The sequence below is a fragment of the Oreochromis niloticus genome, linkage group LG18 (assembly GCF_001858045.2).
Source record: "Oreochromis niloticus isolate F11D_XX linkage group LG18, O_niloticus_UMD_NMBU, whole genome shotgun sequence".
Taxonomy (NCBI): Eukaryota; Metazoa; Chordata; class Actinopteri; order Cichliformes; family Cichlidae; genus Oreochromis; species Oreochromis niloticus.
This window is the reverse complement of record NC_031982.2, coordinates 26,170,435-26,198,052: the sequence shown is the minus strand read 5'-3', so window position 1 is coordinate 26,198,052 and position 27,618 is coordinate 26,170,435. Positions and strand designations below refer to the sequence as shown.

At 38.5% G+C, this 27,618-nt stretch overlaps 2 protein-coding genes across 4 annotated transcripts; both read left to right on the top strand.

Moving 5' to 3' along the window:
• Positions 1 to 489: 489 nt before the first annotated feature.
• On the top strand, positions 490 to 27,618 carry LOC100709071 (leukotriene B4 receptor 1). Of its 3 annotated transcripts, XM_025900547.1 has the most exons (6): positions 19,180 to 19,260; positions 19,782 to 20,031; positions 22,447 to 23,044; positions 24,072 to 24,272; positions 24,388 to 24,431; positions 26,111 to 27,618. In XM_025900547.1, exons 2-6 carry the CDS (start codon positions 19,934 to 19,936, stop codon positions 26,373 to 26,375), a joined length of 1,206 nt encoding a protein of 401 aa, XP_025756332.1. In that variant the 5' UTR covers positions 19,180 to 19,260; positions 19,782 to 19,933; the 3' UTR covers positions 26,376 to 27,618. The 3 variants fall into 3 exon arrangements, with proteins under 3 accessions (XP_019203854.1, XP_025756332.1, XP_019203853.1); XM_019348309.2 differs by lacking the exons at positions 19,180 to 19,260; positions 19,782 to 20,031 and adding an exon at positions 490 to 603; XM_019348308.2 differs by having other exon boundaries at positions 19,187 to 20,031.
• LOC109195693 (leukotriene B4 receptor 1) lies at positions 514 to 6,941 on the top strand. Its single transcript, XM_025900548.1, has 5 exons — positions 514 to 603; positions 2,950 to 3,547; positions 4,581 to 4,781; positions 4,897 to 4,940; positions 6,624 to 6,941. The coding sequence occupies exons 2-5, from the start codon at positions 2,969 to 2,971 to the stop codon at positions 6,886 to 6,888; spliced, it is 1,089 nt and encodes a 362-aa protein (XP_025756333.1). The 5' UTR covers positions 514 to 603; positions 2,950 to 2,968; the 3' UTR covers positions 6,889 to 6,941.

Genomic DNA, 27,618 nt, shown 5'->3' with positions numbered 1-27,618 from the left:
CCCTGGGGCGCACTGACAGAGGCGAGGCTGCCGGACACTGGCGCCACCGGGCCCTCTGACCACCACCAGTAGGCAACGGGTGAAGTGTCTTGCCCAAGGACGCAACGACCGAGACTGTCCAAGCCGGGGCTCGAACCGGCAACCTTCCGACTACAAGCCGAACGCTGCGGTGTCTTGTCTAGTGTGGACCTGGTAGGGGAGAATTCGGGATGGGGGTTGGGGGGGTTGGAGGGTACAATGGACATACAATTGTTCTGAAATCAAGATCGACTTTGCTGTTGCTAACTTTGTATGTCATGGTTGAAATCAATAAAACAAAGTTGGAATAAAAGTTACAAACATTAAAAAAAAAGAAAAGAAAAAAATTCCCAGGACAATCATACATCGAGATAATACAAAGGCTTCGACAGAAAAGGGGAGTGAGAGAGTTTTAAGGAAGGACACGCCTCTCTGAAGCGCTCCCTTAACCCACAGCATGTTACAACCTGCGAGGCGAGATGTTATGGTTTGAGCTCACAGGAGCACTGTCAGAGCTGGTGAGCAGCGGACTTTTGGATATTTGAACGCGATACATATCACAAAGAGAAAATACATCGTGAAAAGGTGAGTGGATTATAAACAAAAACATTCAGCACCAGTTTTTTTGGACCACCTGTTCTTTTTTTGACAGTTGAATTTCTTTCAAAGCTAAAAAAATCTTAAAATAATTTTTCTGAAGTAAGTTCTTGATACAAAATAACATGTTTTTGTTGTTGTCATGTTTAAAACCTATTACATTATCGGAATGCTTAGATACAAATTTATTGGCTTTTTCGCAGTTCTTTACTTTTCAGACTTTCTAAAGTGGATGATAATTTTTTATCTCGTTTATTTTGTTTTCAAATAAATGCCTGAAGCTTCTGAACCCATAAACTTCCATCACTCACGTTTATGTATTTATTTGTGGTTGGTGTGCACAGATACACAAAGGCTTTTACTACAGTGTGCAAAATTGACTCAGAAGCCAAATGTTTGTACTGCGCTTCCAGTGAGAGACTGTAGTGAGACAAGTAAGGAAAAAAACTTCAATGTGAACCAAAGACTGTTGAAATAATGCTCTTCGATGCAGTATTTGCTGTTAGTATCAATGTTTGGTGCGTTTTAGCATGCTGTTTATAAGATTATGCTGAATCACTGGCTAGAGGCTTGGATGTAAATAATTTACAGGCTGCAGTACAGTAGTAAGGTGTGACAATTGTTTTTATTTTCAATTATTTCTGTACAACTCTCTGATTATCACAAACTTTGGCATTGTTTAGCGAAAGAACCAAATTGTCATAGCACACTGTCTTAAGTACTTCCTGTGAGCTTGTGCCTCTTTAGAAACCACTTCCTTTACGTGGAATTTTAATGTTAGTGCAGATCACATCAGTTTAGATCTAAGCATGATTAAAAGCAGGTAGGCATCTACTTTTTCAGTTCAATTCAGTTTTATTTATACAGCGCCAAAAAACAACAATAACAGCCTATATTGTAAATATATAATAGACGACAGAGAAAAGCCCAACAATCATATGACCCCCTATGAGAAAGTGCTTTGGCAACAGTGGAAAACTCCCATTTTAAAAGGAAGAAACCTCCATCAGAAGAACCAGGCTCAGAGAGGAGCAGCTATCTGCCGTGACAGGTTGGGGTGGGGGGAGGGAGGCAGGACAAAACCCATGCTGTGGAAAAGAGCCAGAGATAATAATAAGTATTGATTTAATACAATACTTATGGGCAGCTTGGTGACACGGTGGTTAGCACTGTTGCCGCACACCTGAGTTCAATTCCACCATCAGGCCGGGGTCTTTCTGTGTGGAGTTTGCATGTTCTCCCCGTGTTTGCGGGGTACTCTGGCTTCCTCCCACCGTCCAAAGACATGCAGTTTGAGGGGATAGGTTCATCGTGTTAGCCCTGCGACAGACTGGTGACCTGTCCAGGGTGTACCCTGCCTCTCGCCCTATGACAGCTGGGATAGGCTCCAGCACCCCCCGCAACCCTGAAAAGCATAAGCGGAAGCGAATGGATGGATGGACCTCACTATGAAATACGGACACATATAGCTGTAGTCAGAGGTTTACATCCACTCATCATGGGGATGAATGTCATGGTAATTTTGAGCTTTTAATTGTTTAGTTTAACTTTTTTCTGCTTAGAATCATTGTACAGCATACATGTTTAATGACTTTTAAAATTCAAGAATTGGATGTACAGGTTTGAATTTATTTTGGATTTTCTCGGAGATGATGAGTTGTGCTAAAGTTTCTAGAATGTCTTTTAACTTGAGAAGGGTGTCATGTTTCACTGTGTGGCTGGCAGGAAACAGAACCCAAACGCAGGACTCATACGCGGGGAGGGATGAACTACAAACGGCAGCTTTATGGCTGCAAAAACACATAAGCATTAAGATAAAGACAAGGAGGTATAAACAAGAAACTCAAATCAAATACCAGAGACATGAGGGAGCTACACTGGGAACACAGGGAACTTGGAGCGCGGAGAAAACACACAGCGTGAGGGGACTGGTCTCCCCAAATCTCTGACCACAACGCTACTGAATTTTTTTGATCTCTGCTTAAAAGTTGTGTCTATATCAAAAAATCCACCAATTTAAATTAACTCTACTATTTATGCCAAGAAGAATGATCAGATAGTTACCCACAATTATGCTAGAAGCTTGTTAATGGCTAGTAAAAGCCTTGGTTGAGGTGAAACTTGCTAAGGGATATTTAAACAAATATTAGTGGAGGTGTACATATATATTTGACTCTGTGCATATACTTTTGACTCTGTGGATTAGAGAAAACCCAAGCTTTATAAGTGCAGGTAGGGAATATGTCTGTTAAGTATGTATGTTGAAGCTCTTTCTTGACTAGTAATTCATGTTTCAATTGGAGAGTCAAAAAAAACAATGGGTTTTTGTTTCAGGTTCAAAAGTTCATCTAGCATGAACAACATAAGTGTCTCATTCCTGACTGGCCCAGAGACTACTCCTGACCCTGATGAGGAAAATGCTGTGAAAAATAACTATTCCACAGCCATTGGTGCCCTCATCTTCAGCTTGGTCTTCCTCCTGGGTGTCCCTGGAAATCTTTTCGTTGTCTGGAGCATCCTGGCTCGCTGCCGACAACGCTCAGTCACCACCCTCCTCATCCTCAACTTGGCATGTGCTGATGGGTTCCTCATGGCTCTCTCCATCTTTTTCATCATCTTCCTGGCGTTGCGGACGTGGGTCTTTGGTAACGCCATGTGCAAAATTGTGTTCTACCTGTGCCACTCCAACATGTATGCATCAGTCTTTCTGATAACCCTGATGAGCGTGAACAGGCTGTTGGCCGTGGTCTTTCCACACACACTGTATCGCCTGATCACCAGGAAGGTTGTGAGGAGGGTGATCCTAGGCACATGGGTGCTAGTGATTGTCATGTCTATCCCCTCGTTGGTGTTTCGAGATGTGAAAGGAGTAACTGATGATATGAATCAAACAAGATATTTGTGTGCACCCAATCACACACTGCGTAGACACGTAAGTACATTTGTGTTGGTTGTCTGTCTGGCACTGATCTGATTAGATTCATAACCATATTTGTTTCCATCATCAAAATGCCTTCGAAAAACCTTTTGCCCATGAGAGCCCATGAAATAGTGAATGAGGTATTGAACATGATCACATGCTTTGAGCAAAAGGGCCAGAATTCTTCACTCATGACTTAATTAATAAAAGAAAAAATGGTTCTTTAAAAGACTGGTTAAATGTTGTTGGGGAAATCTACGCAATGGAAAAAATGACTTACATTCTCAGATTAAAGGAGGATATTTTTGATGTTTGTTTATTTCTCCTGAAATGTGGTATATGTCTGTGTTTAAACTGTAACTATTGATAAAAACTACAGTGTCAAAAAAGAAAAAAGAAAAAATGGTAATACCATTTTATAATACTCTACATTTTATTAGATATGATTTCATGAACAATTAGACAGCTAAAACATTTGCCTATTTTAACAGGAACACACTATCTGAAACTGAGATGAAAGAAATATTGCTGATGTGTTTGTTACTGTGTTTAAGGCCTTGGAAGCTGCAGCTTAACTAGTGTTCAAAGTGTTGATAAAATAACTAAAATTACACCAGACTGCACGTTTTTTAAGCTCTTCAGCCCACACCATAAATACTGATGCATGAGCAGTGGCACTGCACAAAAGTCTGAAAATCATTTTGCATTGATCCTTCATAAATGTAGTAATGCTCTTCTGTAAAACATTCCTTCTTTGCAAGTAAAAGTCCTCCTTAAGTAAGGTGACAAAAGTATTAGAATCAAAATATTCTAAAACTACATAAAGTAAAATGATTTATTTTGCAGAATGGCCCTTTTCAGATCAAAGACCATAACAACATTACTTGGTTTTAGGTCTTCAGATGTTTCATTTTGTCCTCTCATTTGACAAAAAAGAACCAGAGAAGTTGATCAGTTTAAACAGTTTCATAATTTTGGCTCTATTTCTTTGTTTTTCATTTCATATCTAACGAAACGGCTTTTCTTTATATCCTCTCATGTGCAGGTGAGGTTTGAGTACGCCTTTCAGACAGTGGCAGGATTCATTATTCCTTATGCAATCATTATAACCAGCTACGTTCTCATCCTGAAACGCCTGAGGGAGACCAGGTTTCAACGAAATTTCCGCAGCGAGAAACTTATCCTGGCTATCGTCATCATGTTTGGCCTGTTCTGGTTGCCGTACCACGTCGTCAACATGATACGGGTGTGCAAGGGCATCTTCTCTACCAATAACCCAATAACCACATCAAATCTGTTTGTAAATCGATTATCTGAGCATTTGATTTAATACTGAGTGGAGTTCTTATTTTTCACCCAAGGTGTCAGCTGCGTGGTACCCAAAGGACTCAGAAACAAGAAAACGGTGAGTAACTGAAGATTTTCATAAACATGGTGCTAAAGTTAGTGAAGTACAATATTGTCATTTTATGCATTATGTCCAGTAATAACAATACTCTGTAATTCAAAGCTGATATTGGTAGTATGTCTCTGTGCATGCAGTGACATACAGCTAGATTTAATTTTTACCATCCAGTAAACTGAATATACTTTCATTGTAAAGAGTTTGAATGTTCCGCCATCTTCAGTAATAATAATATCAAAATATTCCAAAATCTGGAGAAATCTCAAAATTCATGTGACACTGCATTAAAAGCAGGCAGGATTCTGTTGTGGAAAATCACTGCAGGGGTTCAGGACCACTTCCAGAAATCTCTCTGTGAATGCCATGTTCACCTTACCATCCAAAAGGCTGAAGCTCTAACAAACAAGAGACAGAGCAAGGGTATCGTCACTGATTTCTAGAATCGATTCGATTGCGATTCACAAGGTCCCGATTCAATTCAATTCAATTCAATTCAATTCAATTTTGACTCAGACAGTCAGAGATATTATAATTCTGGCACTTGTGAGACTTCATCAGAGGTGTAAGCAACACAGCAGATGCCTTTGTGTCAAAGTAACTGAGGGTAAAACACAGAAAAGGATTAAGGAGAGTTTCCTGGCCTGGCTTTTTATAGCAGATAACCTTAAAAATATTCTGCAGTAGATCAAAAATGGAAGAAAACCACAAATCAGTATATGGACATTACTGATGCTGCTGAAGTGAAGCAGTGTAAAGATACAGAGGGTTTATTAGAGACACTTTAAAAACAAAAAACAAAAACAGCGGCCGACAACTGTAAACAATGGTAGACTGGTGGGTAATGGGAAACTGTTCTTGAAGTACACTGAGAGAGAGCAGGAGAGCGAGAGAGCTGTGCAGGAAATGTGATTTTATTGTGGTGGAAGCAAGACAGCAAAAGTCAGAGTGAATTAATGGCGATGTTTATGAAAGGTGAAGCATAGTTTTGATCTTCTTTTGCTGCCATTCAATTTAGTTTGGAGAGTGACAAAACCTGCAGCTTCAGAATGTGTGAGCTCTCGGCTTTCAGCTTTCAGCCCCAATGGGTGAGAAAGCCGACATCTCACAGACTCTGAAGCATCGGGTCTGCGCATTGTGTTTACATCTTTGTGTGGAATCCATTTACCTGCTCTTACTTGCTGTTTTAGCTGTTTGGTGGTTGTTGAAATAGTTTTGTGAGGTTTAACCTGAGATTCTGGCGTTTATAATATCAAAATACATTTATATTTAAAAGTCGATTCAGGATTTAATGAATCAATATCACTTTATTCAAGCTAAAATCGATTTTAATCGGAAATTCAATTATCGAAACCCACCCCTAGTTGAGTAGTAGGTAAACTGGATAACAGATATGTAATAAGGAGCTGCCAGGAAGGAGGAAAAGACTGCAGAGAAAATTCAGAATCAGAATACTTTAATTATCCCTGGGGATTATGTGGTTGCAGACCCCTGAAGGGAGAAGCCAAAAGAATAATAATAAAAAGACTCAGAAAGCATCTTTTTAAGGAAGGTCTCAATATGTCTTGATACTGCAGGTGATGATTAAGGGGTACTTGAGTCAGTCAGACGAGGCTATAATGGCACTCTGTACAAAAACAATCACCATCAATGTGAAAAATCCAACTTTAACTTTCTTTCCTGCAGATTGCATGATATCGCCGAGTCAACCCGAGCGGTGGCCGCAGCTTTGGCCTTCATCAGCAGCTGTGCTAACCCCGTCCTCTACACCTTTGCTGGGAAATCCTACATCAAGAATAATGGCTTTGCCTTTATGGCTAAGCTGTTTGAGGGAACATCATCGGAAACAGAAACCAAAACCACGCGGTTCACAGCAAAAGACGATCTGGGAAAGAATAACGTTGATTCCGAAAATAATACACTGGCTTCTACTCTGCAAAATCGATGTTGAATGAACTTAATGCACTTAACAGACTGTATATAAATGAGAACACTTAAAATTGTGTAAATCTTTTTATTTTTTTTATTTTATTTTTTTTAATTTGTTCATTTCAGGCACAACAAAATACATATATTGAACATAAAGTGCACAAAAGAAAAAAAACAAACAAACAAAATGTACCTGAAAAGGAGTGGGATGAAGAAAACTTATTAAATCCCACCCCTATATTCACTCATCAACAAAAAACAATAAGCTTCCCGCAGCTACGCCCATCATTGCAAACCAAACAAACCAAACCAAGCAAAACAAATAGAACCTTCATAACTGAATACAGAATATATTAATTATAAATTGCGTTACCACAGGTAACAGGCAATAATAATTACAAAGTAACAAACACACATACATATACATATATATCTACACACACATGTACATATATACACATACATATGCACACACTCCCCCCCCCTTGGAATCCATGCCAGCAATGGTAAGAGAACAGACATTACAGAGCACACTAAAACCATCATTGAGTATACTGTGACCAGACCAACTGTTTGTAGAGGAATTTAAATCTATGAATATTTTTGCATTGTTTCAGTTGGAAACTCAGACTGTTCCAGATTTTCACACCACATACAGACACACAAAAACCTTTACGGGTTGTTCGAGTTCTGGGTAATTTGAATTCTCCGAAGCCTCTCACATTATAAGCCCTTTCTCGAATTTCAAATATAGATTGTAAATTTGCAGGTAGAAGTTTATTAAAGGCTTTGTATAAGATTATGGATGTATTGTAATTGACCAGATCCTGGAATTTAAGTAACTTTGCCTGAAGAAAGAGTTTGTGAGTATGCTCTAGATAACCAGCCTTGTGGATAATACGCAGTGCTCGTTTCTGTACTGTGACTAACGGATTAGTTGTGTTTTTATATGTGTTTCCCCACACTTCCACACAATATGTAAAATATGGAAGAACCAGGGTACAGTACAGAGTACGAAGTGCATCTTTATCAAGGTATGGTTTCACTTTGTTCAAAACTGCGAGGCTTCTGGAAATTTTGGTTTTTATGTGTCTGACGTGGGGTTTCCATGAAATTTTGTTATCAATTACGACTCCCAAAAATTTGTTTTCACTCACATTATCAATTGGTACACCTTCTATAATAATTGGTAATTCTATATTATATTTTAAATTACCAAAAAACATTGCTTTAGTTTTATTTATATTTAATGACAATTTATTTATATCCATCCATTTTTTAATTAATTTTAGCTCCCTGTTTACGGTCATTACAAGATCGGTATAATCATCACTACTGAAAAATATGTTGGTATCATCTGCGAACAGTATGAGTTTAAGTACTTGAGAAACATCAAAAATATCATTTATGTATACATTGAAAAGTTTTGGTCCCAACACTGACCCTTGGGGAACACCACATGTAATACCAAGTTTCTCTGAACGGTAATGCCCTATGCTAACATATTGTTCCCGACCCGTTAGGTAACTTTTTAACCAGTTACCAGCTTTCCCTCGAACACCATATCTTTCCAATTTATCCAATAAAATTGAGTGATTGATTGTGTCAAAGGCCTTTTTGAGATCAACAAAAATACCAACTGCATATTTATTTTTATCCAGTGCATTAGTAATTTCTTCTACTGCCTCAATTATCGCCATAGAAGTGGTTCTTTGCGTTCTGAAACCATACTGACCAACATTTATTATTTGATGTTTTTCAAGGAATTTTTCTAATCTTGAATTAAAAAGTTTTTCTAAAATTTTTGAGAATTGAGGCAGTAGAGAAATAGGCCTATAATTGGTAAAACTGTGTTTGTCATTACTTTTGTATAGTGGTATTACTTTCGCAATTTTCATTTTTTTTGGAAAACAACCGGACTGAAATGATAAATTACAGACATATGTTAAGGGACTAGCAATATTCAGAATAACCTGTTTAACTACAGACATATTTATGTCATGATAATCCATTGAAGACTTACTTTTACATTTTAATGTGATATTTATTACTTCTTGCTCATTTGTAGCTGAGAGGAACAGTGAAAAGGGATTTGATTTTATATTACTGATATTTTCATTTTTTTGACATGGGATGTCCGCTGCTAGTTCAGGGCCAACATTTATAAAAAATTTATTGAACCCATCAACAATGTTACTCATGTTGTGATTTTCACCATTTGCATCAATGAAATATTCAGGATATGATATTCCAGAAGATCCTTGTTTAATTAAGTTATTTAACACATCCCAAGTTCCTTTTATATTGTTTTTATTTTCATATAATCTTCCTCTATAATAAAGTTGTTTACTCGTTCTTATAATATCAGTCAATTTATTTCTATATGCTTTATATCTTTGTTCCACTTCTTTTGTTTTTACTTTGATGAACTGTTTATACAGATTAAATGGAATATGTAGCTTGAGCATTTGAGGCCACAGACGATAAGCACCAGCACAGTATATTTAGAATCTGATAACAGGGTTTAAGTGGAAGTAAGAGGCACAGGAACAGCCAGGCTACCTTTGCCTGCATGCACCTGAATATCTGTAAAGTGTATAGGACTGTACATACTTTTTTTGTGTGTCACATTATGTGTATGTGAGAATGCTACTTAACATAGAAAGCAGACTCAGCCGAGTGTTTTCATGCTTAGTGTGTTCATTTATAGTCAGGTGAATGAATGAAGATGGGATGGTTGGGGAAGTTTGGCCTTACACAGAGACACAGATTGAATGGTTTATATGACACTGTGTGTGTTTTTTAAATGCAACTGTCAAGAATTGTAAATGGCTGTACCCAAAAGGCAGACTCACAAAATTGCCATAAAGCTCAGTAGGTTGATTTATAATGATATAACTATATAAAATGAGCTGACAAAGAGTGATGTAGCCTAGGTGGGCCTAGGACGTAGTCTAGGAGGGTCATGAGAGAGAGAAAACAAGTGTAAGTGATGACTTGCAGGGAGGAGAAATAAGTAGTTCAGCTCAGAGGAGACATTGTGAAGTATTCCTCAAGGCAGGCCTAAGCAAAATTAGGTTTTTGGGCCTTCTATTACTGTCAGTAGTACTGCTTAGTGATCATTCACACACCTACTATTATCTTATTTCATTTTCTAATGTTCCATTATAAATATGCTTGTGAAACTAGATGTGAGAACTCTTTGTTGCTGTTAGATTGAGCTTTAGCACTGTAGATTACAAAGAATCAGAAACAATTTGCACACTTGCAGAAAAATAATTCAAATAATATTTAGCAAAGTCAGCATCTCCCCCTAATGGCCACACAGAGAAGCAATATCCAAAACCTCAAAGAGCTGCACAGTTGCAGCAGTGTTGTTGCATCATCTTATTGCCAGCCTGGAATGTTTTAACCCATCTATGGCTTTAATCTGAATTGGTAGTAAGTTCAGCTGCAAGTGTGCCTGGGATTGATTTACACGTGATATTCAGTGTGATATAATATTGTAATGATTGTTAAAGGCTATTCTACTGTGACAGGTTGACTATCTGTGTGCACTGTTGTTTCTTTAAGAGACATGTTTGGTTGTGCTGCAGGAAAAGTCAGTGAGTGTGTGCAGGAAGGGAAAGGGGGTTCTTGTTGTTCGGCGCTGGAGAGGAGTTGTACTGGAGGTCTCGGGGTTAACAGCCCGTGTCCTATACAATAAACCGTGGTGAGATCAAAACGTCTGGTTCTTGAGAGCATATGTGAACATTACAATGTTAACTAGGATACTGAATGTCATAGGCCAACTAAAATTAACAAAATAGAACAACAAAATTCTATTTACTATAAATACATCAGCTGCCTTATTATTTTTGGTTTTAAAAAACTGTAACAGCTTTCTGCAACAACAATTTGAAGTGCAACAACACAGCACTACAAAAATTAGACTAATGATTAAAAGCAATTCAATGAACCTATGTACTTAAAACATGGAGCTTGCCTTCTCAAGCACTTGCCTTGCTTGTCCAGAGGGAAATGCCTCTGTGGGATCCACAGGCCGACTTTGGGCTTTTTCTAAATGTTACGTACTGTCTGAAAACATGTTGCTAATGTTTTGTTGACAGTTGGTACATGATTTAATGTAATTCATCTAATTCATCGTACTGTGATGTTAAGTGGGCTAGAGCAATTCAGTTCAGTTCATGCAGGTGTGGGAAAGATCTGTGTAGTGTTTCAGCATAGGGAAAAGAATCACAAGTCACAATATAGTTTTATAATATAGCTTCAATAGGTTTTCATGTGCTCACTCACTCAGTTGACATGGCATTCAGCTCCACAAAAAGCCAAGACATGGTTTGTGACATATCTGCCAAGACCACAAAACTTGTCAAACACAAATAAAACTAAATCACAACACAGAGCATGATAATGAGTTTATGATGAGGTGAACTGAAGGAGGTGGAGAGGGACAGGTGCTGCTAGAGAGAGACAGATGTTGCTCGAGGAGTCCTTGGGTGCTGCAGCCAGCCGCTATCCAGGTACAGAGGCAGAAAATGGTGAATTTTGAGAATTGACTTTAGGTTTTGCATTGATATTTAAACAACGGGAATTCACTACATTCTTAAAACTACATTGTACATTTCCAAAATTAATGAATATGGTTGTGAATAATTAGCCTCATGTCCTGTAAAATACAGATACCAGAAATTCTACTGAAGTACAGTAAAACCATGGTAGCAGAGTGAGAAGAAGAGTTATCAAGCTCAGCAATACTGGTCCTTAGACTGGTGACTCAGTGTTTGTTTTCTGATTATTAATATTGTAGGGCAGGCAGACAGAAGAATTTCTGAGGCCTTAACAAGCCTCAGACTTGATAAACCTTTACACAACCACAGTGAATAAAAAAATCCCACTGACTCCACTGGGTTATAATCAGGGAAATAGTTTTCTCTGTGGTAAAGAAAAAAAAAAAAAAAGAAAGAAAAAAAAAAAATCAGAGGTTTGATTGGTGACCTCATGATGGTTGAAATTTTCTAATCAACCATTAGTTTCCTGTTTTCCTAAGAGACAAGAAAATGTCCAAACTACGAGTGAAAGCATGCTTCAGACAGTGTGATTAATATTTAAAGTCCTCCAGTACCTTTCCAACAGCAGAAGTATGTGAAGCCAGTTGCTCCAGCTGTTGAAACGAGTATTTCCAAAAGGTCTTGCATAGGGCTTAGTTGTTGCTAAATATTTCCTCCTAATGAAACAAATGGCCTGTTTGGAGCACCCAGAATTAGAAACAGTGGTGCCATTATAACTGAGTACTGATGATAACCATGTTATTTAAAAATGAAACATCAATATCATGGCACTAAATGGCATAGGATAGCAGGATACACAGGACGACCTTCAATCCATATTATAATATTTTTATCAGCTGTTTATCCAGTTTAGTTTTAGGTTGCTTTTTAAACAAATGTTGTGACACTTTGTGACAAGGATAAAATTTGACATCGTGACCACCCTAGATAACAGTGATAGATATTCTATTTAACATCTTAAATAAATATTGGACTCTCTCAGGGTCACGTCCACCCATCAAACCACCCTGAGCTCCTCCACAGTTATTAGAGTCCCTAGAAGCCACTGGTTTTATGGGAAATATATATCAAGTTGGACAAAAGATGCTTGAGTGCAACAGAGTTTCTAAATACAAAGGAATGCCTTTACTTACTCGATACACCTGATGCAATTACAGACTGCTGTTGAGAAGGTTGGTAACGGAGGGAAGGTAATTTTTGCACAGTGTTATTAAAAGGAGGGAAACCTTCCTCAAAACGGACAGAGCAGTGGAGCAGCCAAGGGAATGCACACTAATTAAAAACTAAGGCTAAAATATAATTTATTATAATTAAACAGTTAAAAATATAAAACGAATTAAAAACAGCCCTGGCCAGGGGACAACACAATAAAAAATAAAATCAATAAAACTCAACATTAAAAGTCCAGTGGCATCCGCCACGGTATAAAAGTCACTAATGATTAAAAATCCAGTGAAGCGGTACAGAAGGGAAACCCAGCGGCGTCCTCGCCTTCGTCTCCGCACCGGTGCGCTAAAAAAAAAGAAAGGCAGCGGCAGTCACTACTCTTTTAGGCGGCTTTCATTCATTAAGGGGACAAGTCAAAAGACTTACCCCGGGTGGGCAGAGCTCTCAACTCTGCCCGCCTCTTCTTTGCAACCGCCTATCGGCACCGGCCCGCCTCGCCGCCTCTAGTTCCCGCAGACGCGTAATCTGGCCTCCTGTTGCTGCAGCAGTCGGACCGCTCGCTCCGCATCCTTGCTTGACGGCGCTGTATCCTCCTGCCCGCTTGACGCCTAGCTCCACCACACTGCTGTGTCACTGAGCACTCCCTGTAAATTACCACTCACTCCTTTTCTCTCAGGTGTGTCCAATCAGTAAAATAGGGAAAAGGGTGGAGTCTCTCCAGGACAGATTGACGGTGTTACCAAAAACATGCAATATAAATAAAACACTGCACAAAATATAACCAAAACATGCAATATAAAAAATAAATAAACACACTTCACATTAAAACACAACAAAGCAAAACAACATCCGTCCTTCCCTGGATGACATACAGGGGGTTTTACAGTGTAAGATAAACCTGCTTTTTGAAACCCCCATTTGGCCACAAAACAACACAGAGTTTTGCACCTTTTTATAATTATAATTGCACCTTTTTATTACATAGTAATCTCCTTGCAATGTGCATTTGCATGTATCTGGGTCAATCCAGTGCCGGAGCTGTCAGGACTGCGTTCACACAGAAGTGTCACTGAAATGAATCCAAGGGTTTGTGTTTTTCATGCAGTAAATAATCCAAGAAAAGAGGTTAGGGGTGGGGAAAGTCTTTTATTCTTGTTTGTCGTGTGGAAAACAACAAAAAGTATATATTCAGTCTGCTCTCTCTCATTCCTCCTCTATATCATTTTCACTTCAGGTGAGTTTACAGGTATTTATTTATTTCCAACAGCTTTATTTTTCTTTCTGTTATGAGATAGATTAAGACTTTGATAAAGATATAAAATAAAAAACTAAATGTGAATTGTATATTGTCACTTAGAGGATAAGCATAAATTTGGAGTTCCTTTGGAGTTTATGCTTCCTTTATTGCATTACAGCATTAACTGTAATTAATCAGTCTGCACGTGTACGTTCTGAATGATTTTTTTTTTTGCATAGATGACAAAAGTACTCCCTTATAAACACTGAATCCTAAAAATCTATGTGTAAGCAGTGCTGTACATTTCCAGCAGTACAGAGATAGGACACTTCTATAAATGGAAAGATTTAAAGGGCTGTGAAACTGTAAAGTTGATTGGCTAATAAATTGTTTAAAGCAGCATTGCAGTATGATGGATGAGTGCAAAAGACAGGAGGAGCTGCTGAGTGTCAAGTTTATGGGAGGAGAAGACGCAGAAGGAATGATTCCCGTGGATGTGTTGCCCTCGTGTGGTGAAAGCTAGAATAATTTTACTGTAACTTTCCTAAAAAGCAAAGTGAAGTGAATTTTCAAAGTGAAATTGACCAAAAATGATCAGTAAAATGATTTTGGCAACATGATTTCTATTATACATCAGATAGAAACAAAATCAAAATAAATACATGCAAATTATTACTCGTGTTCTTTTATATTGACGTTTATACTTCAACATTTCTGCTGCTTTGCTGTCTTTTTTTTGTATGCTGCTTTTATAACTCAGTGTCTCTCTGAGATTGATAAAGTGTTCTGTCGACACAGGAACCATTCCACTCAGGAACCAATCCCAACCACTCCACCACCATGGTTGATATTTCATTTTGTTCATTTCGTTGTAAGTGAGAAAACTTACAAATTTATCAGAGGCCCAAATAATTATTTCTCCCAGTTTACTGGAGGCTGAGTCTTCACTAGTTTGCTTGGCTGACGTTGGGGTTGAGCTAAGGGTTGGCGAGAGTGCCACAGATTAAAGTCTATTATCAAGTTATCCAGTGAATGTCGGTAATCTTCTTATTTTTTTATATAATACTTTCTTTTAAGGGGGCTGCTGGTCCCAGGCAGACACATTTTCACAGAATCACGTACATCACATACAATCACATACAAGGTCTTGAATAATCAGGCCCCATCTTATCTTAATGACCTCGTGCCGTATCAGCCCATTAGAGCATTTTGCTTTCAAACTGTGGGCCTACTTGTTGTTCCTAGAGTATTCAAAAGTAGAATGGGAGGCAGAGCCTTCAGCTTTTAGGCCCCTCTTCTGTGGAACCAGCTTCCAGTTTTGATTCGGGAGACAGACACTATCTCTACTTTTAATATTAGGCTTAAAGCTTTCCTTTTTGATAAAGCATATAGTTAGGGCTGGATCAGGTGACCCTGAATTCTCCCTTAGTTATACTGCAGTAGGTGTAGGCTGCTGGGGGAAGTAGTTCTCCTTCAGTTACTATTTCTAGTCACTATTTCTAGTCACTATGTGTTTATAGACTTCTCTGTATTTAATCATTATTATAATGTCTGGCTCTTTTCTACAGCATCTCTTTTATCCTGTCTTCCTCCCCTCACCCAAGCCAGTCATGGGAGATGACTGCACCACCCTGAGCCTGGCTCTGATGGAGGTTTCTTCCTGGTAAAAGGGAGTTTTTCCTTCCCACTGTCACCAAAGCGCTTGCTCATAGGGGGGCCATATGACTGTTGGTGTGATTTGACGCTGTATAAATAAAATTGAATTGAAATTCAGGTTTATTTAAAATGTTTAATAAAAAGAAACCCTCAGTTTATTTTGTAAATTAAAGGCAATGAACTTCAATAAAAGGACAATCACATCTTTCTGTCAAGGAGTGCAGTGTGGCAGGCAGGAGTAGGACCCAAAATGCAGGCGCTCAGACTCAAGGTGTAAACTCAAAGTCACAGCTTTATTGGCTGGCAGGGAAAAAGGCATACAAACTAAACTAAACTGGGAAATAACAAACTAAGACTCACGGGGAGACATAGGAGCTGTGTCCCAAAACGTCGGCTGCATCCTTCGGAGGACCCGACCTTCGCGGTCTACGTGGGCCGGGTCCTTCGAAGACCGAGGAGGCCAGAAGTGCGAGGCTGTGAAATGGGACGGTCTAGCCTTCAGATTTGCGTCACCGCTGTCTCGGTGGAGTTTAATAAACTCGGCCGTCTGCTCCTTGCTATCTAAAATATAACAGGACACTGGCGTAAATTATCGACCGTCTCACACTTCTGTTTAATCAGTTTTCTGTTTGACGTTTATTCAGCTGTGTGAAAATCCCGGAGGAACCCACCCGATGGATTAATAAAGTTTTATTTAATCTAATAATCTAATAACTTTGATCTCAGCCAAACCGATTTACTCCAGAACAAATAAAACACCGAAAAAAGGCAAACAATTACATTTTTAAGTTATCCGAGTGACTTATATATCATGTTTAACCTGAGTAGCGAAAGAGCGGGAGTCTGAAAACGATGAAGACGGGAGTCCGCTGCTCTCGCCGGCTCGAGTGACCATTGAACCCCCCGGCTTGCTATCGAGCGGGTAGGTAACAGATGTCTCCGAAAACGTCGGCGCACTTTTGCAAATATGCGATGTCTTGATAAACCAAGCAGATATTTGAAATTTACACAGCTACTTTCTCGCCCAAAAATATGTTAAAAGTTTATTTTGTGACCCAGAAAGATTAATAAGACTAATTTTAAAACTTAGTAGCGGCCGCCATTGTTGGCAGCTGAAATTTGGCTGGGCCACGCTATGAATTCTGGGATATGGTGGGCCACGAAGGACACACCCGACCCATCCTTCAAATTCGGGGAAATGAAGGACGCATTTGTCGGCCGCATTTGAAGGAGTCGACGAATTGGGACAGCCTTTGTCGCCTGGCTGTGACGTAATCAGCCTTCAAATGCGGCCTCCGGAGGATGCAGCCGACGTTTTGGGACACAGCTAGGGAGATCCACACAGCAAGAGGGACGACATGACACTGACTCAGAGAAACACAGGGTTTAAATACACTGGGAAGTAACGAGGGGAATGAGACACAGAAGGAGAGCACAGCTGGGAGAAATCAGAACTGACGAGACGAGGGAGCAAAATAGAATACACTCACAAGAGACATGGACCTTCAAAGTAAAACAGGAAGTAGCACAGACGCAAACTAGACTAGGGGAGACAGAGCAACTAAGAAACACAGAACAACAACAAAGAGACATAGAGGGCAGCTATTAAATACTCAGAGAACTAAAGAGAATACAAGAAAGCCAAACTAAGACACTAGACTAAAGAATAAACTGGGGGAACAAAGGGAACTAAGATCATAATACAAAACTCAGAGACACAAGAAACTCAAAACACTGGGTCACCGACCCAGGACCGTGACACTTTCACTAAATGTTTACTGTATGAGCACAGGATGAGTTCATCTTGAAGGGTGACAGATGGTTCTGGGAAACTAAATTACTTCCTCATTTTACTTTTTTCCTAATTTACACTTTTAGTTCAACTAAAACTACAAACTAAAAATATTATACACAAATTTTCAAGTAATTAATTGTTTGGACGGCACTTTTCCACTTTTACTGACCACTCAAAGCACTGCACACATAATTACATTCAAATCAAAATGATCTGTTTTTATTTTGGTCTGTAGAGCTATCTTCCACTCAAGTTTATGTTGGAATTACTTACCCAAATAAAAGTTCAACTTTTAGAGTTTAATCTTAAAAATTAAACTCCTTAGACATTCTTTTGCAAGCATGTCCTAGGTCATGACAGGCAGTATTAACCTAGCTTTTTAAAAGTAGTGGGAATAAGTGGACCAGAAAAAACCGGCAGAAGCAGGATAAACTCAACACTTGAGCCCTGCGTGATTTCAGATGTAAGTACGTTGTGGTATGAGGAAACACTGAATCATCGTGCTGCTGGTGGTTACCACATCTATGCCCATGATGAAAATGTGAAAATTCTGATGTGAGTGAAAAAAAATTACCGTTAACACTGACAGAGTTGAGATGAGGTGAAAATTTCTTAAAATTATTACATATGGCTTGTTTAAACATGTTGAAAGCTTTTAAACATGGACAGAGATTTTGCTAAAATACATCTGCGCTATAAAAGTCCACTGTTTTTGAGATTTACCTTAATTTATTCTTGACATGAATGCATGACACACACACATTTAAAAGACACAAAGTATCCTACCATCAGACTGAATTTTAAACCTGTGACACTAAGAGAAATGATACATAAGAAAAAGTGAGAAAATTTCACCCGCTGTCTGATTTTTGTTTACATAAACACATTTTCACTGTAAACTGATGTAGAATAATATCAAACTAGAGCATCAAACTCACCAGACCGCAGGAAATGAATGTCTGATGCTAAAGTTTTTCTGGCAGAGGCTATCAAGGCTCGTTTCTACTACGGAAATAAAGAAAAATAAATAAATTACAAGGCGTTTGCTGTCGAAATTCTCAAGTTATTATCAAAATTTGAATTGATTCACTCAAAGAGGTTTTTTCCCCTCTTTTTCATTTTATTCAGTGGTGCAAACAAACCTCAATAACGGAACCGCTAAATACACTAAATACATATAATGAATGAACTGATTTCATCTTAAAGAACGGCATGCTGGGAAACTGAACCACTTCCTCACTTTTCTCTTAAAATGAACTCTCAAGCATATTTACCATTTCAATATCTATAAAACATTGAATCCATTCTCAGTTATTTTAAGACCACCTTTCACTGCTACAATCAGAGCCTCCTCCTTTAATTAATATACACTCCAAATATTATTGACATGTTTCCAAATAATGAATTGTTTGGTCTTTCTTGGAGTTTTGGGACTGGAACTTTTCTAGTCTTCCTGAACACTTAAAGTCTTTTACCCATCATTTTGACAATTTGTATCAAAATGATGGAATGCCAATTTCCAGTCCAGGTTATTTTGATGTTATTTACCCAGTTTTTGATATTTAGGTTGAGCTAATGTAAATAAATCATGTTTCAAAATCCAAAAAATGTTAAAAATCTATTGAATCACTCTCACAAATCACATTTTAAAGCTTTATTTGACCAGGAAATGTAACTGTTTTAAGCCAAGACAGGCAGGATCAAACTAGTTTTTTCAGGGAATAAGTGGACCAGAAAAAGCCGGCACAAGCAGGATAAACTCGGTGCTTGAGACCTGTGTGACATCTGAGTTTGACGAAAGATTGAATCACCACAGTGGTTACATCGATACTGATGATGAGAGCTCAGGAGATGTGGCAACATTGATATAGTAACAGGATGTTAATGTAGCCACCCTCAGTTGAGCTACTTTGGTTGTCAGATGAAGTGCAGTGTAGAAAAATCGTTAACTGAACAGCTGAGAGCAAGGTTTGTGGAATCTTTGAGCAACAGGGTCATGATTTTTGAAAAGTAAAACGAGTATTTTTTGTTTGTTTGTTTGTTTAGTAGTTGCATTTGAGGTTATCTGATTGATTGTGTTTGAGCATGGTTTCTCCAGATAATTGCGGCTTCACTAAAGGTAGACATGCATAACCTGGAATTCCTGGAAGTAAAAGGGAAAAAAGCGTCATTCACTCAGTCCGTGAGCTTCACATTTGGGTTGGGCTTCTCCAAATTTTCTTTCACCGTTTCATGGGAAGCAGCATTCCTGTCAGTGACGGAGACTTGTATGAACAAGAATGTTTTGCTGATGCGTGTCTATTCTCTAAAATGCAAGCTTTTAAATTTTATCTATACGCCTCGGGTGCTTATAATAACAATTGACTCAGGGTGAAAAGCGCCTCAGGAAACAGAGAAATGCATTATGGTACCTCACACTGGAACATGTTATCTTAAAGAATGCATGCTTTTTTTTAATAAATAATAACTGAGTGAAGACTCTGTTTTAGCACAGGGTATTGAAAAAAGAATCCCAGGACAATCATACATCGAGATAATACAAAGGTTTCGACAGAAAAGGGGAGTGAGAGGGTTTTAAGGAAGGACACGCCTCTCTGAAGCGCTCCCTTAACCCACAGCATGTTACAACCTGCGAGGCGAGATGTTATGGTTTGAGCTCACAGGAGCACTGTCAGAGCTGGTGAGCAGCGGATATTTCAACGCGATACATATCACAAAGAGAAAATACATCTTGAAAAGGTGAGTGGATTATAAACAAAAACATTTAGCACCTGTTTTTCTGGACCACCTGTTATTTTTTTGACAAGTGAATTTATTTCAAAGCTAAAAAATATCTTAAAATAATTTTTCTGAAGTCAGTTATTGATACAAAATAACATGTTTTTTAAAACCCATTACATTATCGGAATGCTTAAATGCACATTTATTGGCTTTTTCGCAGTCCTTTACTTTTCAGACTTTCTAAAGTGGATGATAATTTTTTTTATCTCTTTTATTTCGTTCTCAAATAAATACCTGAAAATAAATTACTTCTTCTCATAATGTCATGATATGATGACCAGCTTCTGAACCCATAAACTTCCATCACTCACGTTTATGTATTCATTTATTTGTGGTCAGTGTGCACAGATACACAAAGGCTTTTACTACAGTGCGCAAAATTGACTCAGAAGCCAACTGTTTGTACTGCACTTCCAGTGAGAGACTGTAGTGACACAAGTAAGGAACAAAAAAAACAAACTTCAATGTGAACCAAAGACTGTTGAAATAATGCTCTTCGATGCAGTATTTGCTGTTAGTATCATTGTTTAGTGCATTTTAGCATGCTGTTTATGAGATTATTAGGGAGACAGGACAAAACACATGCTGTGGAAAAGAGCCAGAGATAATAATAAGTATTGATTTAATAGAGAGAGGTCTATTAACAAATAGTGAGTAGAAAAAAAAAGATGACTGAAGAAGAAATACTTCCCATGAATCATGGCAATCCTTCAGCATCCTACGCCTATTGCAACCTAACTAAGGGAGCATTCAGGGTCACCTGATCCAGCTCTAAGAATCTGGTTAGATCTAAGATTTTTAGGGCCAAGTACATCACCTCAGTTTTATCTGAATTTAGAAGCAAAAAATTAGAGGTCATCCAGGTCTTTATATCTTTAAGACATTCCCGCAGTTTAACTAATTGGTGTGTATCATCTGACTTCATGGAAAGAGAAAGTTAGGTGTCATCTGCATTGCAGTGAAACTGTATGCGATTCCTTCTGATGATACCGGATAAAGGAAGCATGTATAATGTAAACAGAATTGGTCCTAGCACTGAACCCTGTGGAACTCCAAAATTAACCTTAGTGTGTGAAGAGGACTCTCTATTTACATGAACAAATTGGAGTCTAATAGATAAATATGATTCAAACCACAGCAGCACAGTACTTTAAGATATATATACAGCATGCTCTTATCACTGTAATAAAGTCTTGTGGTCAACAGTATCGCACTGAGGTCTAGCAGAACAAGCACAGAGATGAGTCCACTGTTAGAGGCCATAAGGAGATCATTTGTAACCTTCACTAAAGCTGTTTCTGTGCTGTGATGAGCTCTGAAACCTGACTGAAACTCTTCAAATAAAATAATTTGGTGTTGAAATTATTGACACAACACAACAACACAGTTTTCTGTATGGTATGCCCACTTAAATCTTTTTCATGTTTTTAAATTTATATTTCTTTTTATCCCTTACCTGTGACACATTCACATGAGTAGACCTCACTATGAAATACGGACACATATAGCTGTAGTCAGAGGTTTACATCCACTCATCATGGGGATGAATGTCATGGTAATTTTGAGCTTTTAATTGTTTAGTTTAACTTTTTTCTGCTTAGAATCACTGTACAGCATACATGTTTAATGACTTTTAAAATTCAAGAATTGGATGTACAGGTTTGAATTTATTTTAGATTTTCTCGGAGATGATGAGTTGTGCTAAAGTTTCTAGAATGTCTTTTAACTTGAGAAGGGTGTCATGTTTCACTGTGTGGCTGGCAGGAAATAGAACCCAAACGCAGGACTCATACGCAGGGAGGGATGAACTACAAACGGCAGCTTTATGGCTGCAAAAACACATAGGCACTAAACTAAAGACAAGGAGGTATAAACAAGAAACTCAAATCAAATACCAGAGACATGAGGGAGCTACACTGGGAACACAGGGAACTTGGAGCGCAGAGAAAACACACAGCGTGAGGGGACTGGTCTCCCCAAATCTCTGACCACAATGCTACTGAATTTTTTTGATCTCTGCTTAAAAGTTGTGTCTATATCAAAAAATCCACCAATTTAAATTAACTCTACTATTTATGCCAAGAAGAATGATCAGATAGTTACCCACAATTATACTAGAAGCTTGTTAATGGCTAGCAAAAGCCTTGGTTGAGGTGAAACTTGCTAAGGGATATTTAAACAAATATTAGTGGAGGTGTACATATATATTTGACCCTGTACATATACTTTTGACTCTGTGGATTAGAGAAAACCCAAGCTTTATAAGTGCAGGTAGGGAATATGTCTGTTAAGTATGTATGTTGAAGCTCTTTCTTGACTAGTAATTCATGTTTCAATTGGAGAGTCAAAAAAAACAATGGGTTTTTGTTTCAGGTTCAGAAGTTCATCTAGCATGAACAACATAAGTGTCTCATTCCTGACTGGCCCAGAGACTACTCCTGACCCTGATGAGGAAAATGCTGTGAAAAATAACTATTCCACAGCCATTGGTGCCCTCATTTTCAGCTTGGTCTTCCTCCTGGGTGTCCCTGGAAATCTCTTCGTTGTCTGGAGCATCCTGGCTCGCTGCCGACAACGCTCAGTCACCACCCTCCTCATCCTCAACTTGGCATGTGCTGATGGGTTCCTCATGGCTCTCTCCATCTTTTTCATCATCTTACTGGCGTTGCGGACGTGGATCTTTGGTAACGCCATGTGCAAAATTGTGTTCTACCTGTGCAACTCCAACATGTATGCATCAGTCTTTCTGATAACCCTGATGAGCGTGAACAGGCTGTTGGCCGTGGTCTTTCCACACACACTGTATCACCTGATCACCAGGAAGGTTGTGAGGAGGGTGATCCTAGGCACATGGGTGCTAGTGATTGTCATGTCTATCCCCTCGTTGGTGTTTCGAGATGTGAAAGAAGTAACTGATGAAATGAATCAAACAACATATTTGTGTGCACCCAATCACACGCTGCGTAGACACGTAAGTACATTTGTGTTGGTTGTCTGTCTGGCACTGATCTGATTAGATTCATAACCATATTTGTTTCCATCATCAAAATGCCTTCGAAAAACCTTTTGCCCATGAGAGCCCATGAAATAGTGAATGAGATATTGAACATGATCACATGCTTTGAGCAAAAGGGCCAGAATTCTTCACTCATGACTTAATTAATAAAAGAAAAAATGGTTCTTTAAAAGACTGGTTAAATGTTGTTGGGGAAATCTACGCCATGGAAAAAATGACTTACATTCTCAGATTAAAGGAGGATATTTTTGATGTTTGTTTATTTCTCCTGAAATGTGGTATATGTCTGTGTTTAAACTGTAACTATTGACAAAAACTACACTGTCAAAAAAAAAGAAAAAATGGTAATACCATTTTATAATACTCTACATTTTATTAGATATGATTTCATGAACAACTAGACAGCTAAAACATTTGCCTATTTTAACAGGAACACACTATCTGAAACTGAGATGAAAGAAATATTGCAGATGTGTTTGTTACTGTGTTTAAGGCCTTGGAAGCTGCAGCTTAACTAGTGTTCAAAGTGTTGATAAAATAACTAAAATTACACCAGACTGCACGTTTTTTAAGCTCTTGAGCCCACCATAAATACTGATGCATGAGCAGTGGCACTGCACAAAAGTCTGAAAATCATTTTGCATTGATCCTTCATAAATGTAGTAATGCTCTTCTGTAAAACATTCCTTCTTTACAAGTAAAAGTCCTCTTTAAGTACGGTGACAAAAGTATTAGAATCAAAATATTCTAAAACTACATAAAGTAAAATGATTTATTTTGCAGAATGGCCCTTTTCAGATCAAAGACCATAACAACATTACTTGGTTTTAGGTCTTCAGATGTTTCATTTTGTCCTCTCATTTGACAAAAAAGAACCAGAGAAGTTGATCAGTTTAAACAGTTTCATAATTCTGGCTCTATTTCTTTGTTTTTCATTTCATATCTAAGGAAACAGCTTTTCTTTATATCCTCTCATGTGCAGGTGAGGTTTGAGTACGCCTTTCAGACAGTGGCAGGATTCATTATTCCTTATGCAATCATTATAACCAGCTACGTTCTCATCCTGAAACGCCTGAGGGAGACCAGGTTTCAACGAAATTTCCGCAGCGAGAAACTCATCCTGGCTATCGTCATCATGTTTGGCCTGTTCTGGTTGCCGTACCACGTCGTCAACATGATACGGGTGTGCAAGGGCATCTTCTCTACCAATAACCCAATAACCACATCAAATCTGTTTGTGACTCGATTATCTGAGCATTCGATTGAATACTGAGTGGAGTTCTTATTTTTCACCCAAGGTGGCAGCTGCGTGGTACCCAAAGGACTCAGAAACAAGAAAACGGTGAGTAACTGAAGATTTTCATAAACATGGTGCTAAAGTTAGTGAAGTACAATATTGTCATTTTATGCATTATGTCCAGTAATAACAATACTCTGTAATTCAAAGCTGATATATGTAGTATGTCTCTGTGCATGCAGTGACATACACCTAGATTTAATTTTTACCATCCAGTAAACTGAATATACTATAATTGTAAAGGGTTTGAATATTCCGCCATCTTCAGTAATAATAATATCAAAATATTCCAAAATCTGGAGAAATCTCAATATTCGGGCTTCATGTGACACTGCATTAAAAGCAGGCAGGATTCTGTTGTGGAAAATCACTGCAGGGGTTCAGGACCACTTCCAGAAATCTCTCTGTGAATACCATGTTCACCTTACCATCCAAAAGGTTGAAGCTCTAACAAACAAGAGACAGAGATGGGTATCGTCACTGATTTCTAGAATCGATTCGATTCCAGTTCAAAAGGTCCCGATTCAATTCAATTCAATTCAATTCAATTTTGACCCAGACAGTCAGAGATATTATAATTCTGATCATTTATCAGTACTGCCACTTGTGAGACTTCATCAGAGGTGTAAGCAACACAGCAGATGCCTTTGTGTCAAAGCAACTGAGGGTAAAACACAGAAAAAGATTAAGGAGAGTTTCCTGGTCTGGCTTTTTATAGCAGATAACCTTAAAAATATTCTGCAGCAGATCAAAAATGGAAGAAAACCACAAATCAGTATATGGACATTACTGATGCTGCTGAAGTGAAGCAGTGTAAAGATACAAAGGGTTTATTAGAGACAACGCGGTCTACAACGCTGTAAACAATGGTAGACTGGTGGGTAATGGGAAACTGTTCTTGAAGTACACTGAGAGAGAGCAAGAGAGAGAGAGCTGTGCAGGAATTGTGATTTTATTGTGGTGGAAGCAAAACAGCAAAAGTCAGAGCGAATTAATGGTGTTGTTTATGAAACATGAAGCATAGTTTTGATCTTCTTTTGCTGCCATTCAATTTAGTTTGGAGAGTGACAAAACCTGCAGCTTCAGAATGTGTGAGCTCTCGGCTTTCAGCTTTCAGCCCCAATGGGTGAGAAAGCCGACATCTCACAGACTCTGAAGCATCGGGTCTGCGCATTGTGTTTACATCTTTGTGTGGAATCCATTTACCTGCTCTCACTTGCTGTTTTAGCTGTTTGGTGGTTGTTGAAATAGTTTTGTGAGGTTTAACCTGAGATTCTGGTGTTTATAATATCAAAATACATTTATATTTAAAAGTCGATTCAGGATTTAATGAATCAATATCACTTTATTCAAGCTAAAATCGATTTTAATCGGAAATTCAATTATCGAAACCCACCCCTAGTTGAGTAGTAGGTAAACTGGATAACAGATATGTAATAAGGAGCTGCCAGGAAGGAGGAAAAGACTGCAGAGAAAATTCAGAATCAGAATACTTTAATTATCCCTGGGGATTATGCGGTTGCAGACCCCTGAAGGGAGAAGCCAAAAGAATAATAATAAAAAGACTCAGAAAGCATCTTTTTAAGGAAGGTCTCAATATGTCTTGATACTGCAGGTGGTGATTAAGGGGTACTTGAGTCAGTCAGACGAGGCTATAATGGCACTCTGTACAAAAACAATCACCATCAATGTGAAAAATCCAACTTTAACTTTCTTTCCTGCAGATTGCGTGATATCGCCGACTTAACCCGAGCGGTGGCCGCAGCTTTGGCCTTCATCAGCAGCTGTGCTAACCCCGTCCTCTACACCTTTGCTGGGAAATCCTACATCAAGAATAATGGCTTTGCCTTTATGGCTAAGCTGTTTGAGGGAACATCATCGGAAACAGAAACCAAAACCACGCGGTTCACAGCAAAAGACGATCTGGGAAAGAATAACGTTGATTCCGAAAATCATACACTGGCTTCTACTCTGCAAAATCGATGTTGAATGAACTTAATGCACTTAACAGACTGTATATAAATGAGAACACTTAAAATTGTGTAAATCTTTAAATGGAATATGTAGCTTGAGCATTTGAGGCCACAGACGATAAGCACCAGCACAGTATATTTAGAATCTGATAACAGGGTTTAAGTGGAAGTAAGAGGCACAGGAACAGCCAGGCTACCTTTGCCTGCATGCACCTGAATATCTGTAAAGTGTATAGGACTGTACATACTTTTTTTGTGTGTCACATTATGTGTATGTGAGAATGCTACTTAACACAGAAAGCAGACTCAGCCGAGGGATTTCATGCTTAGTGTGTTCATTTATAGTCAGGTGAATGAATGAAGATGGGATGGTTGGAGAAGTTTGGCCTTACACAGAGACACAGATTGAATGGTTTATATGACACTGTGTGTGTTTTTTAAATGCAACTGTCAAGAATTGTAAATGGCTGTACCCAAAAGGCAGACTCACAAAATTGCCATAAAGCTCAGTAGGTTGATTTATAATGATATAACTATATAAAATGAGCTGACAAAGAGTGATGTAGCCTAGGTGGGCCTAGGACGTAGTCTAGGAGGGTCATGAGAGAGAGAAAACAAGTGTAAGTGATGACTTGCAGGGAGGAGAAATAAGTAGTTCAGCTCAGAGGAGACATTGTGAAGTATTCCTCAAGGCAGGCCTAAGCAAAATTAGGTTTTTGGGCCTTCTATTACTGTCAGTAGTACTGCTTAGTGATCATTCACACACCTACTATTATCTTATTTCATTTTCTAATGTTCCATTATAAATATGCTTGTGAAACTAGATGTGAGAACTCTTTGTTGCTGTTAGATTGAGCTTTAGCACTGTAGATTACAAAGAATCAGAAACAATTTGCACACTTGCAGAAAAATAATTCAAATAATATTTAGCAAAGTCAGCATCTCCCCCTAATGGCCACACAGAGAAGCAATATCCAAAACCTCAAAGAGCTGCACAGTTGCAGCAGTGTTGTTGCATCATCTTATTGCCAGCCTGGAATGTTTTAACCCATCTATGGCTTTAATCTGAATTGGTAGTAAGTTCAGCTGCAAGTGTGCCTGGGATTGATTTACACGTGATATTCAGTGTGATATAATATTGTAATGATTGTTAAAGGCTATTCTACTGTGACAGGTTGACTATCTGTGTGCACTGTTGTTTCTTTAAGAGACATGTTTGGTTGTGCTGCAGGAAAAGTCAGTGAGTGTGTGCAGGAAGG